This window comes from Callospermophilus lateralis, chromosome 3 (assembly GCF_048772815.1).
Source record: "Callospermophilus lateralis isolate mCalLat2 chromosome 3, mCalLat2.hap1, whole genome shotgun sequence".
Taxonomy (NCBI): domain Eukaryota; kingdom Metazoa; phylum Chordata; class Mammalia; order Rodentia; family Sciuridae; genus Callospermophilus; species Callospermophilus lateralis.
This window is the reverse complement of record NC_135307.1, coordinates 23,433,674-23,451,577: the sequence shown is the minus strand read 5'-3', so window position 1 is coordinate 23,451,577 and position 17,904 is coordinate 23,433,674. Positions and strand designations below refer to the sequence as shown.

General features: G+C 39.4%; 1 protein-coding gene across 1 annotated transcript in view; it reads left to right on the top strand.

Annotated features, from left to right (window-relative positions):
- Positions 1-17,904, top strand: part of Tshr (thyroid stimulating hormone receptor) — a 136,192-nt gene that overhangs the window by 85,125 nt on the left and 33,163 nt on the right. The window contains exons 5-7 of the mRNA XM_076848047.2: positions 1,395-1,469; positions 2,884-2,961; positions 6,087-6,155. Coding sequence (XP_076704162.1) covers positions 1,395-1,469; positions 2,884-2,961; positions 6,087-6,155 — 222 coding nt within the window. The remainder of the gene's footprint in view (positions 1-1,394; positions 1,470-2,883; positions 2,962-6,086; positions 6,156-17,904) is intronic.

Here is a 17,904-nt window from a genome sequence, read left to right as displayed (position 1 = left end):
GTGGCCTCCATCTGACTCTTTGGCCATCCGCCCCTCCATTCTTTTACATGAACCCCCATTGCAATTGAGCTAGTTGGTTTACTGTACTTCAAATACACCTCATCACCTCACGGGATATCATTTTTCTTCTTTGTCAGCTGGAATCTTCCATTTGTTCATTTTGAGGTCTCTGGTTCCTGCCACCTCTTCAAATTCTATGCCTTCCACTAGGAAGGAGTTGAGTCTGAATTTCCTTTTCAAGGTGCATCAGTGAGGACTGGGGTTGTGGCTCAGTGGTAGAGTGCTCACCTAGCATGCATGAGGCACTGAGTTCGATCTTCAGCACCACATAAGTGTAAAATAAAGATATTGTGTCCACCTAAAACTTAAAAAAAATAATAAATATTAAAACAACAAAAAAAGGTGAAACTAGTTGTTTGTTTTTCTTCCAGACCTTCCATAAAGATCTACTGGGTAGTGTCTAGGACTCTAGGACTCACCACATGCCCCAAACCTCACAAAAAACATTTCTACTTCTACTAGTTACATTCTAGTAACTGCAATAAACATTAAACCAACTAAGTCTGGGTGGCATCAGAACCTGAGAGCTTTCGTGTTCATGTTGTTTTAAGCACATCTTTTAATCCTGACATTTTTTCCTAGGTGACACAAACTTTGGAAGGGGAAGACATTGTCTTCAAAAATTTCCTTTATTTTCTGGACATTTTAAAAACAGTTCTAGTGCAAATGTACTCCCAGGATATTGCTGTAGGAAAGTCATTCTTTTTAAATATATTTTTTAGTTATAGATGGATACAATCTTTATTTTTATTTATTTATTTTTATGTGGTGCTGAGGATCGAACCCAGGACCTTACGCATGCGAGGCAAGTGCTCTGCCACTGAGCTACAACCCCAGCCCAGGAAAATCATTCTTAGCAAAATAATAATGCAATAAAACATTGAATTTGAAAGAGGAAGACTGACTTGGTATTGGGTAATCCTGTGTTCCTCTTCTATCTTACTCTTATCCCCCCATAATATACACACACATAATATCTTCCAATCAAAATAAGGAGATCTCTCTCTCTCTCTCTCTCTCTCTCTCTCTCTTTCTACACACACACACACACACACACACACACACACACACAGGAAAGAAACCTAAATTTCTATTTCTAGGAATCCCACTGGGTCCAAACAATGCCTGGAGTATTCTAAGTAGAATAGATGTATTGACACTGGATTAGATTACTGTGTCTTGAGCAAATATCATCTCATCCCATGGCTAGAACTTACCAATTATCACTCAGATAGTAAGCAGAAGAGTTCAGATTTGGTACACACTGACATTATTCTACTTCTGTGTTAATTTTTTTGAAACCTAAAATCTTTTTCTTCTTTCATGTAATTTAGTGGCATTTTCAACACTGGACTTAGAATATTCCCTGACCTGACCAAAGTTCATTCCACCGATGTATTCTTTATACTGTAAGTACATACAACATGATGTGTCATATTTTTGTCATTGTCAAGAACTAGGGTGCAGCCATGTGTGGGGATCAAACCCAAGTGAAGTAATTGTGTCAAGGAGGAAACGGGGATCAATTGTGACTACACTGGTAGAAGCAGCAAGGAAGGATTGAAAAACGGCCATGGGGTTCAGTGATGTGAGTCAGCGGTGACTCTGACATGAATAGTTCTTGTGAAGTGACGGGAGCAGGAAAGTGGAAGCTTCTGTTGTGCCAACGTACAAGAGAGGATGCGAGGGGTTGAAATAGAGTGATGATCATAAACTCTTGAGAACTTTTATATTATTAAAGGGGACATAAATGTCCTGCTAGTTGGACCACATTGGTTGAAGAGATTTTATGTGCTTTATTTTTAAATGTGAGAGAAATATTATAGAATATTTGCCAATGGGAATGATTGAGTAGAAGAAAAATTAATGATCACAATGATACTTTATTTTTCATGGTGTTTTAAATAGCTTTTCAAACACTTTCCCATGCATCATATTTGCTTTACTCAACCACCTGATAAAGCATAAAAGGAAGTTATGATTTTCCTACTTGACAAATGAAGAAACTGAGGAATAGAAAACATAAGTGATTTTTGCCTGACTTGCTCCCATGGAGCAGTCAGAAATGACGCTCAGACTACTTGTGTTCTTTTCCAAAACCTGTAACTTATCTTATTGTATAGAAGTAAAAAGACACATGCAGAGGGAATTGCTCAAGTTGAGTTTGACTACAGAATCAGCAAATGTGAAGTGATAAGATCCAAACTCTTGGGGTTTTTTAGAAAAAAAAAATTGGCCATACTTCTTTGCTGCAGAAAAGCTCATCTATCTTCTAGAAACTAGACAGGTGTAGAAAGTTTTTCCAAAATATCTTCCTGGCAGAGTTTTTCAAGTAAGAGAACATTTTAGCAAGTCATGAAACAAAATCCATGGGTTCCTTTCTCCCATGGAAAATTCTAATGGCTCTGGACAAATGTTGCAAGTTCAGGAGAGGTTTGTGAAATCCATTTGCTTCCTTTGAGATAAGTAAATTGGGGACCTCAGCTCACACCAAAGTTTGCTTGCTCACTGAATTCATGTCTTCTCAGACAGCTCTTAACCACCTGATTTCTGAGTCACCAGTGGTTGAAAAGGGTAAATACAACTTAACAGTAGGGTTTGGGGTTGTGGCTCAGTGGTAGAGTGCTTGCCTAGCATGTGTGAGGCACTGTGTTTGATTCTCAGCACCATATATAAATAAATAAAATAAAGGCCCATCAACATCTAAAAAAAATTTTAAATAAGACTAAGTTGTGAGCTTATTTAATCTGCATATGTATAACAAAAGTCCATTTCCAGGAAGAAAGCATTTTTTTTTCAAGTGTTCTTGTCCCTCTCTTTCAGTGAAATCATGGACAACCCTTACATGACTTCAATCCCTGTAAATGCCTTTCAAGGACTGTGCAATGAAACCTTAACACTGTGAGTATTGCCAGTTTCACTCTTGCCAACAATTGAATATTGTTCTGGGCCACTGTCATAATTTTATAGACCACCCAGAGCCATAATACCCTGTAATGTTTATATTCTACAAAGAGTTTCATGTAATTATATAAGCATATTGCCTTGTGCCATGGTACACTGTGGATTATTATTTCCAAACAGGTTTAGCAAGTAAAACAAGAGTATTTCCTTATGACAGTGATTGGTTTTCTTTTTTGTTGTTGTTGTTGTTTTTTGGGTTTTTTTTTTCTTTCTTTTTTCTGGGAAGGATCAATTAGGCTTTACAGATTACATGGACTCAACTCTGCCTGTGTTCCACTAAAATTTTATTTCCAGAAAGAGACAGTGGACTAGATTAAGCCTGCAGTGGCATCATATTCTGTATTCAAGTATCCCTACTTGACAGATTTGAATTTGCTGTAGAGCAAATTTAAGTGTCTTTCCCTAGGTCACTGAGTATGAGAGTGGCGACGAGCTCTGCAGTCACACTCTCACTCAGTAGTGGCAAACTTATTAAGCTCCCATAGGTGATGCTATACATCGTTCTTTGACCAGAGCTTGAAATGGATTCTGCTCTGTAGCTGTTCAAAAGCAGACGCTTAATCTGGGATAGTCATAGAATGGCTCTAAAAGGAGAAGATCTAATAAAGGTATAAAAGATAAGTTAATTCTCTTTGTATGAGCCAGAAAGTAGACCTGAGACCACCTCTGCAGATCCCTTCTATTTTCAATGCCACAGCCCATGTTCAGGCCTGATGTGGAGTTTTTGCCCAAATTGTCACCCAATCTCCCTGTTTCTGCTCATGCTACGGTCTCTAGTTCTCTGTCAAATACAAATCAGATTCAAATGCTCCCCATAAAAACTTATCCAAGCCTCCACACAACTTTCTAAGGGGCTTTTTTCCAAGCCATTCGAATTTATCAATTTGGGATCTATGAACTGTCTCCACTGTTGGAAATCTGTGCACAACGGAGCCTTTCAGCTAATCCTTCTCCTCACACTCCAGGGAAGAAGACTTTTGAAAAGACAAGATTCCTCTTCACTTATTATTTCTTCTGACAGAACAGAAAAGACCTGGGCTCTTGTCCTGCTCAGCCCCAAACCTCAACACAACTTTCCTTCTTTGTGAGGGTTTCCATTGTATGATTTAGGGCCCATCACATCACGAGTTAAAACTCTATCATTCTCAACTTCTTTACAGAATGTTGTTACTCTCCCTTATAGACAACTGTTTCCTAAGGACCTCATATCCCAAGCAGCCCTCTCAAATGAAAGCTGCTCACTGTCCCCACCCTGCATGAGGCCCATTTTATAAACATCTGAGCAGGGAACTGAATATTTCCTGAATACAGAGGTGGGAATGGCAGGGGTTGTCCATTATCTTTTTGTACGATCATTTCTACATTGATGCAAAAGTCCTTTCTCCTTTGAAGCCCATTCTCAAAGAATTATAAAAATGAAAAGAGGCACATCTAACAGTACAGTCTGTGCCTGTATTCCTGGTAGGATAGAGTGTGGCAAAATTTACAATCCTTTCCTTCCTTCCCTCCTTCCTTCCTTCCTTCCCTCCTTCCTTCCTTCCTTCCTCCCTCTTTTCCTTTTTCAAAAATATTTACTTGTTCATGAAGTTTTATTTAATCTCTGTAATATAATGTAAACGAAGAACATTTTTAATGTCCAGAATGTTCAGTGGAGTTTGGTGAAATAAAATGCATAATTTTCACAATTTTGTAAAAGAATTCTAGTTCAGAAAAAAATTAAGTTATTCATTAGTACTTTCTCAGTCTCCGTACTATATCCCTAGGATATGTGCTATAATCTTTGCCCAATAACTGGAATTAAACTCACCGTGTAATTATTTAAAACAAAATAAACAATAAAACCATGAGATTATTTCTCAGTTCCTCACAATTATTTAAGATAAATGCAAATCTTAGGGTATTCCTTTTAATGTGATCATCTCATAAGTGTCCCTCATTGTGTTAGGTATAGAATGATTTGATCATCTTAGCAACCTTTTGATCAGGTATCATCATCTTATTTTTAAAGACATAGAAACTGAGGATGAGACAAGTTGAGAAATTCTCAGGATCACCCGGCTCTTAAGTGACAGAGCCAGGTCTAGTTCCACATGTGAAGTCTCCAGTAGGCTTCTTAATGCATTACCAGAGTTTACATGGGGCAGAGTACCATCATTTTCCAAGTTCCCCTAGGGGTGTCCCTAAGAGTTGCCACCAGCTGTGCCTGATTGTGGTCATGGCTCTCTTCTCTGCAAGCCAACAACCACCAGTAACGCCCACACATCCCAGAGTTCCCAAGACTGGGGCTCCTTCTTCTGCAGAAAGGGTGGGTGGAAAGAATTGTATTTGAGGTCAGGATTCCTGACAGTTCTAAACTACTGCTTTTGGCAAGTCACTTCTGTGTCTTAGTAGCTTCAATGGGACATGGAGGTGGTAACATTGCATACAGGTCCCCTGTAATCAATGTATTAATTAATCCGTTGTAGACACATGGCAACGAGTGAAAACATTAAAATTTCCATAGAATGGGTTAGTCTTTATACTTTCTTATAGTGTCTATAAAGTTCAATTTAATTCAGCACACAATCATTAAGTGTTTAATCTGTGGTGAGCTCTGAGGGTAGATAGATAAAATACAAATGGGAAATAACATCTTGAATGGAAAAAAAAATGAGAATCCATGTGTTTAGATGAATGTCTTTCAAAGTGTTTATCTTAAGAAACTGCAGTTAGGCCTCCATTATTGACACTGGGTTAACGATTACCTGAAACCCTGTTTCCTGTGTGTATGTGGACATTTAAAACAAAAATTCTTTTGCAAGCCTTTGTTCTTTGACGTGAATCTGCTTCTGAGAAAAAGCTTATTTACTAGCAGTAGAGTCTGAGAATCAATATTCACACTGGAAAATATTATCTTGTGTCCTAAGTAAGACATAATGTGAAGTTTCTCTGTGAGGTGCATATGTGAAACTATAACTGTTTATGCACATTTCTGGCACAGAAAAAATGAAGCCCAAACATTCAGAAAAGGTCCATCAAACTTCCCATAAGTTATTAATTTTTCCTTTCTATATTTATTGTAGAAAACTGTACAACAATGGCTTTACTTCAATACAGGAACACGCTTTCAATGGGACGAAGCTGGATGCTGTGTAAGTCAATGGCAGCCATGAAAAGTGCCACCCTCCCCCTCCTCCACCCCCAGATGGACTAGCCAGTAGGTCACAGTTTGCTGAGGGATAGGTCCTATTGGAACATCCCTCAACCCCAAGTTAGTGTGACCAATACTTGGAAATAATGTTAGGGAATCTGACAAGAGCCAGCTGAATCGACACTAAACATTGGCTCTAATTCTAAATCCCAAGAGATTTATCCTCAATAAAATGGAGAAACCTGATGTCACCTTGTTACTCTGGAGGGGTGTGTGTGTGTGTGTGTATGTGTGTATGTGTGTGTGTACACGCGCATGCAGGTAATATTCATCTCCTAGGCTCATGAAGGAAAAGGTACCTTTATGTGAACCCAAAGTTGTTCAAAAAATGAAATTTCTCACTTAGTCCTATTTGACATGTTTTAGAGAAAGATGTCACTTTCTGTTTGATTCACTCAGAAAAAACTGAAAATCCATATCCAACATTTCCTTTTCTAACAAATTTTAAATAATGCCTGAAATAGCTGAAACCACAAGCAACAGAACTTGTATTGGATTTATTTTGTAACACTTCTTATTTCTATATCAATCACATACTTTTTTTCAATTCCAGATGTTCTGGGTTTTATTTCCAAACTTACCTGCTCATTTTTTATAGTGTTTTGTTACTCACCTTTGTCATTTCCCCTTTAAACAATTTATACATAGTAGTTTTATATTCTAGAAATGATCGTTGCCCAATTTGAAAGACTTTTGATTCCAAATCTGTTGTGTAGTATAGTGTCTTTCAAATCTTACTAGGCATACAAACTTTCTGAGATCTTGTTAAAATACAAATTTCCGATTCAGTAGTTCTGCAGAAGACTGTGGGATTCTGTATTTTTAACAAACTCCCAGGTGATGCTGAGGCTGCCACAGACCACACTTTGAGTATCAAGGTGAGGTAAATAAACTGCACAACCATGCATGGTAACCCTGGATGGAAAAGAATATACTTATAGCTGGGTGTGGTAGTACACACCTGTAATCTCAGTTCCTGGGGATGCTGGTTCAGGAGGATCCTAAGTTTGAGGCCAGCCTTGGTAACTTAGTGAGGCCCTCTCTCAAGTTTAAAAATAATAATAAAAAAAAATTTAAAGGGCTGGGGATGTAGCTCAGAGGTACCAAACTCCTGGTTTCAGTTCCCAGTACCACAAAAGGAGGAGGGGGAGAGGAGGGAGGAGAAGGGGGAGGGGAAGAGGGAGGGGAGAGGGAGAGGGAGGAGGAGGATGACAAAATGTGGATTAAGTGATTTGGTTGGTGTTTTGGTGGTCAGGTGGTATGTTCTAGAATGATTCCAGTTTTACAAGTTAAATGGTAAAACATTCTGAAGTCATTAAACTTAGGCAAGGCTTTCTGAGTTCTGTGTGAAGGGGAGTCTCATTCTGCCAGGCTTTTGGGTTTCCTATTAGTCTTCATCCGAGGAGGAGTTAGAGGTAATTCTCTTCATGTCTGGCAGGGGATTGTCATTAGGGTGTCACTAGGGTCTCACTGAGTTCAGTTGTTTTCAAAATACATAATTATAGGGGATGTTTTAAAAAGACTTGTAGTGTAATATGAATACTTACATATCAAATTTATTTACAGATTTGGAAGGACCCTCTTTCCCTCTTAACTTCATTGTGCCAATCTCATGTAATCCTTCATTTACTTCTCAACATATTTATTGAACACTTGCGATGTTCCAGGCACTGTGCTGTTCACTGGCAAGACAAAGATAAGAGCAAAGTGCTTCCTTCCCCGAGAGAACAGAGCTCTCTGTGGGGTCCACTCAAGGGCAGCAATATGATGGACCCAAGTACAATAGGGAGAAATGTACCCAATGACAAATATGCATCTCAGAAAATAACCCAATGCTTGTTATCCAAAAACATTGGCCTTCTTGCTTGGCAAAGAGAAAGCAATGATTTTCTCTAAACTTACCCTATGGTTTTCTAATTATTAGCATTTGATTTTAGTATTAGACAAAACTCACCAAATATTGTCCTTTTTTATTCAGTTATTCCTTGAAAGCCATGAACCTTAGGGAAATGGCTTTCCTGATCCAAATTTTTTAGGGAGTATTGGGACCTCTTAATTATTAAAATAATTTGTAGATACTAAGGGTTTAAAGATCTCAAAAGACTGACATACTATTCTAGATGCATGGGGCATCAAGAGACCCAGCTATCCCACTCCTTTGTATTTATCCAAAATAACTAAAATCAGTAAACTATACTGATACAGCTACATCAATGTTTATAGCACTGCAATTCACAATAGTCAAGATATGGGACCAGCCCAGTTACCCACCAATAGATTACTGTATTAAGAAATTGTTATGCACACACACACACACACAATGGAATATTACTCAGCCAAAACAAAGAATGAAATTATGGCATTTGCTGGTAAATGGATGAAACTGGAGACTATAATGCTAAGTGAAATAAGCCAATACCAAAAAACCAAAGGCCAAATGTTCTCTCTGATATGCAATACTAACACATAATAAGTAGGGGGAAGGAAGAATAGAAATTCATTAGATTGGACAAAGGGGAATGAAGGGGGGAGGGGAGGGGGGATAGTAAAGACAGTAGAATGAATTAGACATACCTTTCCTATGTTCATATATGAATGCATGATCAGTGAAATGCCACATCATGTATAATCACAAGAATGGGATCCTAATTAGAATAAGTTATACCCCATATATGTATAATATGTCAAAATACATGTATATCTAAAAAAGAACAAAATTTTTTTAAAGTGGGGGGAAAAAGAAATTATGATGTTTGCTGGTAAATGGATAGAACTGGAGAATATCTAGTTAAGTGAAATAAACCAGTCTCAGAAAATCCAGGGTTGAATATTTTCTCTCATATGTGGAAGTTAGAGCAAAGTAAAGGGAACAAAACGCATCATAAGGATAGAGGGGAAATCAGTGGAGAAGATGATGATTGAGGGCTGGGGTTGTGTTGTAGCTCAGCAGTAGAGCACTTGCCTAGCGCATGTGAGGCACTAGGCTCAATCAGCACCACATGTAAATAAATAAATAAATAAATAAAGGTATTGTGTCCATCCATAACTAAAAAAAATATTTTTTTTAAAAAAGAAGAAGATTGAAGAGGAGGGAGAGGGAGGAGGGATGGAAAGAGGAGGAAATATGGACTGAATATAAATATACCACAGTGAATTCCACCTTTATGCAAATCTATAAAGCACCAATTAAAAATAAACAAATAAATGAGAAAATAGAGAGCTTAGCATTGAGACAACAGAAAACCCACATTCTGAAGGACATGGGTAGTGATACTGATGACACTTTCCACCAGGGAGATCAGAGGTGGGACTGCAGCTCCTGAGGTCACTGCTTTCCAGAGTGCTAGGGAAAGGATCCAAAACCTTGAATAGAGGGTGGTTGATTTCTCACACTTTTACAAGCAAAGAATTTTAAAGCCCAAGATAAGGATGTAATCTCCAAATTATTTACTTCTTTATCCTGTCATGTTTAGTAATTGGAAAGTATATTCCTCCTACATTCTCAGTTACTATTATTATTATTTTTTTTTTGGTATGGGGGATTGAACTCAGGGACCCTTGACCACTGAGCCACATCCCCAGCCCTATTTTGTATTTTATTTAGAGGAAGGGTCTCACTGAGTTGCTTGGCGCCTGGCCATTGCTGAGGCTGGCTTTGAATTCACCATCCTCCTGCCTTAGCCTCCTGAGCTGCTGGGATTACAGGCATGTATCACCACACCTAGCTCTCAGTTATTTTTTAAGAACAAAGATATGGGTATAAAATTCAGGCTTTGAGGAAGGTCTACAGAGCAGTGGTTTTCAGTGTGGGTACAAATTGGAAAAATCTGAGGAGTTTCGAAAGCACTGATGCCTAGGTTTTGTCACCAGACATTGTGGATGTAGCCAGACCAATGGGGATTTTAAAAACTCCCCAGGTGAATCCAATGTGGAGCCAAAGTCAAGAATCACTGTTGTGGAATGCTATCAATCCTCTTGTCCAGTTTTCACATTTTACACATGAAGGGAATAAAGCCCAAAAAAGGACACATGACTTTTTTTTAAAAAAATAGCTTTTGATAGTTGTTAATCTAGTGGTTGAACCAAAGCTGGGACCTAGGTAACCCAGTTCATGACTATTTTCTCTGCCAGAATTCATCACTGTTGATTTTCCAGCCATGACCAAAGCAATTGGACACCCAACTTCTCTGGCCACTGCTACTTGTTCTTACCCCTGAAGAAGATTTAGGCTTCTTAGCTCAGCCAAGCAAGAGCATTAATACAGAAGTTAAAATATCTTGCACCTAGAATGATCATTCTAGAAAGAATGAGAACAAGTAAGAGAAAGGACTCAACTCAAAACTTGGAGCACAATCAGGAAAAGTCTCAGATGACAATCACACCAAGCAATGGTGTCATTGATCAGTGAAGATCTGACTATCCGGATGCAGGAAGACCACCACTCAATGAGCTTCCAAAAGAAGTCTCTGTAGGGACAACTTGATAAAAAGACTGGGATAGTGAATGTTGTTAGATTTAAAGACTTGAGGTTAGTTCATGTATATTAACCATTTTGTCTCAAAACATTGACTCCTATTCATGATTGGCACCCCGGTCACATCTAGAGAATTCTGCAAAGATTTCAAGAGATTTTCGAAAGGAGTCTTCTAGAATCAGGATACTCCATTTTATGGTTTGGTAATAAAGTCAGCTATAAAATATCAAACATTTTTAGAGACATTGTCTATTGAAAAGATGGGGAAACTAATAAGGGAACAAGAATTTCTTTTTTTTTTATTAAAGAGAGAGAGGTAGAGAGAGGTAGAGAGAGAGAATTTTAATATTTATTTTTTAGTTATTGGCGGGCACAACATCTTTCTTTGTATGTGGTGCTGAGGATCGAACCCGGGCCACACCCATGTCAGGCGAGCGCGCTACTGCTTGAGCCACATCCCCAGCCCGGGAACAAGAATTTCTATCCCATCTTTTCTCTAGCCTTTATAATAAAAGAAGAGATTGTAGGGCCTGGGAACATTTCCCAAATTTTTTTCTTTGAACTTTGTTTCTATATTAGGCTAATGAGAGTTACTTTTAAAAAGGCAACTCATGATCTTATAAAGTTGAACAAAGTATACAGATGATTTTTAGGTCTTTTAATAGAAGGGTCTGGATGCAGTATCCAAGAGAGGGTGCAGAGCTCTTGGCTCCCGGAACATCTCTTTGGTGTGGTGTTCCATACAACACATTTTGGAAATATTTTTTCTAAGAGAAAGGGAAAAAAGTGTTTTTCCTAGACACGATCTTAGTACATAATGCTTCACTTCTGGGCACCAGTACATGAAGGGATTTCTCTCCACTAAGTACCAAATTCTACAGCAGACACCAACTGGATGCTCTGTTAGTTCATTCTGACACCATCTTCAGGATTCACTTCTGAAGACGGCGTCAGATCCCATAGGCTATGAGCTCAGTCCTACATATTCCTACTTCAGATGATAATCACAAGCCCTAGGTTGTGACCTGCATTTCTGCCCAAGTGACTGAAAATTGGGGTTTCTCTCTCTCTTCTGTTCAATTAATTTGCTGCTGTAGCTCATATCATGCTGGGAAACCCTTAACTTAGAGGACAGGGAAAGGAACATCCAGATGGAGAAGATCTACAGGGCAGAGCATGTGAGAAGGGGTGCAGAGCTTCCCTGTCCTCTCAGGGCACACCACTCTCCAGGAATCTGCACATGTCCAGCTATCCAAAAGCACATCCAAACCCCCTGTCCTTATGGAGGTTTGTGGAGAATTCGTAACATAAGTAAGACTAACCACATCATTGGCCATTGGTGACCAACTCAAATTTAACAAGGTATGTTCAAGAGGCAGCCTACAGAAATTCTAACTAGGAAAATTTTGGATTATTTGATGGTGCTCTGTCTGAAACTAACCCTACGAGGTGAGTGTACAGAGCCTGTCTTTCCACCGGCTTGCTCTTCAGTCCCCTCGTAGGTTTTATGAGGGAGCTGGCCGATGGTTTGGCAATGGCTCTTAACTCCCATTCTACTCAATGCAACTTTCCCCCAAACATGGAAAAGAAATCACTGTACCATTTTCAACATACTTCCTTGACAATTGTATGTTAAATATTAAAGTTATTTGGAGGACTCTAACAAATGCAGAAAATATTTCTTAGTTAAGGATCATTTTCTTGATTTTTAAAAAATCCAGACTGGGGATCAGCAAACGTTTTCTCTGGAAAGGGCCCAGATAGCAAACACTTTGGGCTTTGTAGAATATTGGGTCTCAGTTGCACCTATTCAGTTCTGCTGTGAGAGTATAAAGGCAGCAGTAGACAATATATAAACAAATGAAAGTGGCTGTATTTCAATAAAACCTTCCTTATAAAAATTGGGGAAAATCAAGATGTGACTGGAGGGTCCTAGTTTGCAGACCTTGGCTCTAAATGAAGGCATTCAGTGAAGATGGCCACTTGTGGCCAAATATGCATCTATTTCTCTCAATTCCTGGTAAGGGTGAAAGGGCAAAGCCTGGGATAAAGATAAGAAGTATCTGGATGAAAATATTCCAGGGTTAAGAGTGCAGATCCAATCATAATAGAAAACAAAGATGTCTTTTTCCAACCAGTATTGTGGATCCAACTGGAAACTCTGCTCCTATGATAAAACCATGTTGCAGCCACTCATCATTCTACCCTAAGTATCTGATTCCTGGTTGATGAAAACTGGTTCTTTCCTAGCTTTAAGCACCTCAATAAGAGTATCATGTAGATCAATGTATAACAAAGCTAATGGTCATTTTAAGGAGCCCTGCTGCAGAAGGAATACAAGGTTGAGTCATAGGTAAAGGAAATCACTGTTATATGTCCATAGTAATCATGAAACAGTATTGACTGTGTGTTGCTTCTGGTCTCAATGTGTCTTGCATTTTCAAACTAGGTAAACAACTCAATCTTTTATAATTACCCTTATAGGATTCAAGGATTTCACAAAGAATGTTAGCAGTTTGGTCATTTCTCCCAAAGTAAGTTCAGACATCAGTAGGTTCTAATTTAAATAATGTGTCATCCAAAAGAGCAATCCTTTCCCATTATCTACCTCACACCAGTGTGCTGAAACTAGCAGGTTTGACCTCATTTACACCCATGTTTGAGAGTAACTGAATAACAATACTACCACAGCCAAGTTGGGCAGATGCCACACTGAACACAGCACTGGTGCTTCAGCGGCAGTTGAGTAATTAGTCAGAAGTTTGTAAAAATCATGGCAGATGTGTAAAAGCACATCGTCCTGTGATTTTTACATGGAGCCAAGAAGGTTGTCATCACTCAGATGTGAAATGAATAACAAATACAAGCATCCTTGCTCAGCAGAAGTTGAACTGCACTCAGTTGCGGATCAAGTCACGTTGTCCATTCTTTGGAACCTCTTTTTCGTCTTCTCTCTTTCCACAATCTCTGTGGGGATGTGTTCCTTCTCAAACATTGCCTGGTTCTCTGTATTATATTTTTTGTTTTCAAACTCTGGTGACTAGCTACTATCAGTAAACATTAAGGCAGGAGAAAAAAATACCATCTGGATGTGCCAAGAACCTAGTGAGACACTAATCATGACGAACCGAGAAGTCAACACAATCAAGGTACTGATTAGCATCACACATCAGCTGGTTAGAAGTTAAACACCACAGTTTGGAGCACTGGGAAAAGATGATGATAGAGAAGATTATAGGATTAAGCAGGCTATTATTTCTCATGGTTTAAGTATTTGAACAGCTTGTAGGATGTGCTCCAAGTCTGGCTTTTCCCTCTGCCTGTTGAAATCTTGAGTGCTTTCTCACCTGTTACTGTTTATAAACAGGTGTCCTGGACTTCTGCAACCAAAAGCATTTCCATAGAGTAACATAGCTTCTCTCTCTAGACTAATGTGAGAGCCAGGCAGGGGAACCCTGTAATTTTCTGAATAACTGGAGTCATGGGAAAGAAATAGTTCCCCACAGAAGTGTTCCCATGAGAGTCTCACAACAGAAGTTTCTTCTGAAGGGAGTGCAGAGATACAGGTGAAAATTCCTTCTTGGAGCTGAAGTGTATCCTAAAACTTCTCAGACAGCGAAGCTCAAGAATTTACAACCAAATATCCTTGGTTGGCCCAGGGTCATACTCTTTTCCTCACATGGATCACTTTCTTGGTGAGAGAAGATAGAAGCACATAGAGGATGCTTCTGTCTTTGTCTTGGCCAGCAAATGAACTTTCATTTATTCATCCAGCAAGTCTCTATTGAATGGCTGCTGTGGGTCAAGGGTGAATCCAATGGAGACCATACCCACATATGTATATTGCACATGCAACAGTGAGTTTGTGAATTGAATATTTTCCCCCTACTCATTACTGACCAATTCCTTTTTCCCAACTATAGTGTTCTTCCCTAAGTATAATGAAATACACAATCATAAACCAGGGCAGGTCTTCCTAAATCCCTGTATGGAAAATCTGACATCCCTTTTATGAGGAACTTCATCATTTTCAACAATTCTGCAAAGAGATGTAAACCCCTGTCTCTCCAAACAATGGGGAACAATTGAACACACACAATTCTGGTAGCATCTCTTATTTATCTGCAGTACTGGGCCTTATGCATGCTAGGCAAACACTCTACCACTGAGCTACATCCCCGGTCCTCTATTCTACTTTTCTTTGCACATAAGCCTTTCTCAATACTTAGATTTAGAAACCCTGACTTTCAAGAAATATTTCATTTCTTACAAGTCTTCCCACACTCTTTTAAGTTCATTGATGTTCCTCTTCTCCTTGCAAGGGATGGTTTAAATTATCATCCCCTATCAAATAATCATTGTCCAGAGTAGGTTTCCATCTACCAAGATTTGTGCCAACATGGCATAAAGATAAGTTATGACTAACGAATCCTTTTAACTAGACTGACGTTCCCCCAAAATGTCATGTGATAAGTGGGGCTGGTGAAAGCACTCCCTTTCTGGATATTATACTTTCTCCATCTGTATTTCCTCACCCTACTCCCATAGCTTCAGATGGAAGGGAGGGTGAGAAATTTGAACCTGAGGTTAAAAGCGAAATAAGGCAGTCCTCACAATTACCAAAAAGTGGAGTGATGGTTTCATTTTTAAGCACCTAATTATCTCAAAGAGATTGAGTACCCAAACAGCCACATTGGGTTTAGAGAACACAGTCTCCTGTGGGATCAGTTCACCTCCGTTTAAGTTGGCTGCACCCACCCTGCATCTTGCTCCTCTCTTCCTAACTCTGACTGGCTTTCCCAGTTCCCGCAGTCTTTCTGGTAAACTGCAGTGCATATCAACCAGTCTCATTATCCTCAGGGAGGTATTAAATATCAGATGAAAACACTGCAGATTTGGACAAGCAATAATTTAGTTTTACAATAATTTCTGAGGATGAGAGTAAGCCGATTTTCACTTGCAACAGTCAGAGATGAAGAGGAAAAACTGAAATGAGCTCACTGGCTCTCACTTGATTTTCAACAGTCTGGGAACAAAATGTGATCTGAGAGCTGTATGGTCCAAAGAATACAAAAAATAGTTGCAAGCCAGTGTGGCTATTGTGCCGAGTTTAGTTGTCTTTTTACAAAATCACACGGTTCAAGATTTTCTCTCCAGTTGGTGTTTTCTCCAAGATGGCACTTGCCCACTCCAGTAATCACTAACCAAAGGATTGTCGTTAATGTAGTGGGTTGAAGGAATCAAGATATGATCAAACAGGGACCATGAATGGAGCCTTACATGACAGTATCAGGAAAGCACCTGAGTGGCTGCTTTGGCATCTTAGGTCTTTGAACATGTATGAGACTAATTATCTCTCTCCTGTCAGATTTAACAATGAATGCACTGTGCTAGAGTTTGGGTCTGGAATGTCCCCCAAATGCCCATGTGTTAAATGCTTGGTCCTCAGTTTGGTGCTATTGGTGGTTGGTGGAACCACTAAGAGGTAAAACCAAGTGGAAAGAAGTTAAGTCATTAGGGATGTGCCCTTGAAAGGGATATTGGGACCCAACCCCTTCTTCCTCTCTGGTTTTTCAGCCATTATGAAGTGAATATCTTCCTCCACCATGTGCTCCTGCCATCATGTACTGCCTTTTCACAGACCCAAAAGCAATAGGGCCAAATGACCATGGACATGAAACCTCCAAAACTGTCAGCCAAAATAAGTTTTTCTTTTCTTAAGTTGACTTTTCTCAGGTATTTTATTATAATCATGGAAAGCTAACTAACACCACCCTAGAAGTTAGGTGTCTAGCCATTACCTGAAGAGGCCACGTCTGGATCAAACCCTTTGTAAACCAGCTGCCTCATAATTACTGCCATCCAGAAGGTCGATATTGGCCAATTTGACCACATCACATGCTAAGTCATCTATTCTATCGTTCTCTGTTGTTTTTTCTTTAAAATAATCACATCACCCTCAGAATTTGACATTGCCCACCTCACTATCTTGGAGGAAAGATGTATTGATATATTTATTCACTCATTCATAATTTTCTTCCAGCAAATAGTTAAGGAGGCATTGAATTTGGCACTAGGTAGTCATCAATGACTAAGACATAGAACTTTCATTCTGGTTGGGAAGACAGACAATAAACAAACAGATGAATAAAGCAGGTAATTAAAGATTTGATAATGCTATAAAGGAAATGAAGATGTATGGAGGCAAACTGGGGATGGCTGCTTTAGGTTAAGTCGTTCTTGACTCCATTTAAGAAAAAAATTGATGGCTGGGGATGCAGCTAGTGGTAGAGCATTTGCCTATCATGTATGATGCCCCCCGCCAAAAAAAAAAAAAGAAAAAGTAAAAAATTGAAAGAATCAAAAATGTATACAATTTGTAAGATCTGTATGAAGTCCCAGTATTTACCTGTTATTTGATTAATCCCTCTTCCTTCCCAGAAGGGGAAGATTTCTTCAGATTTGTTGGTAGATAAAACTCTTATCCCCACTGCTACAAGGAAGACCCACCTGGATTCAATTAATCAGAGGGAACTTTCTCTTTGAAGTCTGTGGAGAAAGACCTCTTCTGAAGTTGTTATGCTCGAATTTGGGACCCCCAAAAGACCCCCAGAGACCAAGATGGATGTAAGCAGCAAAGAGGTGTTTATTGCGAGCTAGCTCGGTCCTCCACGTGCACACAGCAACTGGTGACGCTGAGAGGCCCTGAGCCCAGGGTTTGCAGCAGTTTTATACACTCTTTGGGGAAATCAGGGACTTCACATACATCATAGCATCTCTTAGCAAATCATCACACACCGCAGGAAAATCATAAAACAACTCTAAAACATGATTAGCACATTCACTGGCAGGAACAAGTTGGGTAGGGGTGATTGGTTACTACAAGAGGGGGTTTCATTTGAACTGATTGGTTTAAGCCACGAGGGGTGTATGTGCTGAACTACATGGTTTCCCAACATGTTATCAACCACCATGAACTACTGCGGGGGGGGGGGGGGTCATCTGGCATCCCAAGTATTTTCCCTATCTCATGCTGATTGGTGGCTGCTAGGGGTTGCTATGGGTCCTCGCCTAGCCTGACACCTGGCTCCACAGATCTCTCCTGTTATTTATAGATAAACAACTCAGCAGGGTGGGAATGTGTCTAGGAGTGCTCTGTGGGTCTTTCCAAGGACAAGGGTCATGCCCCTTTTTTGGACAGGCTTTGCTCTGAGAT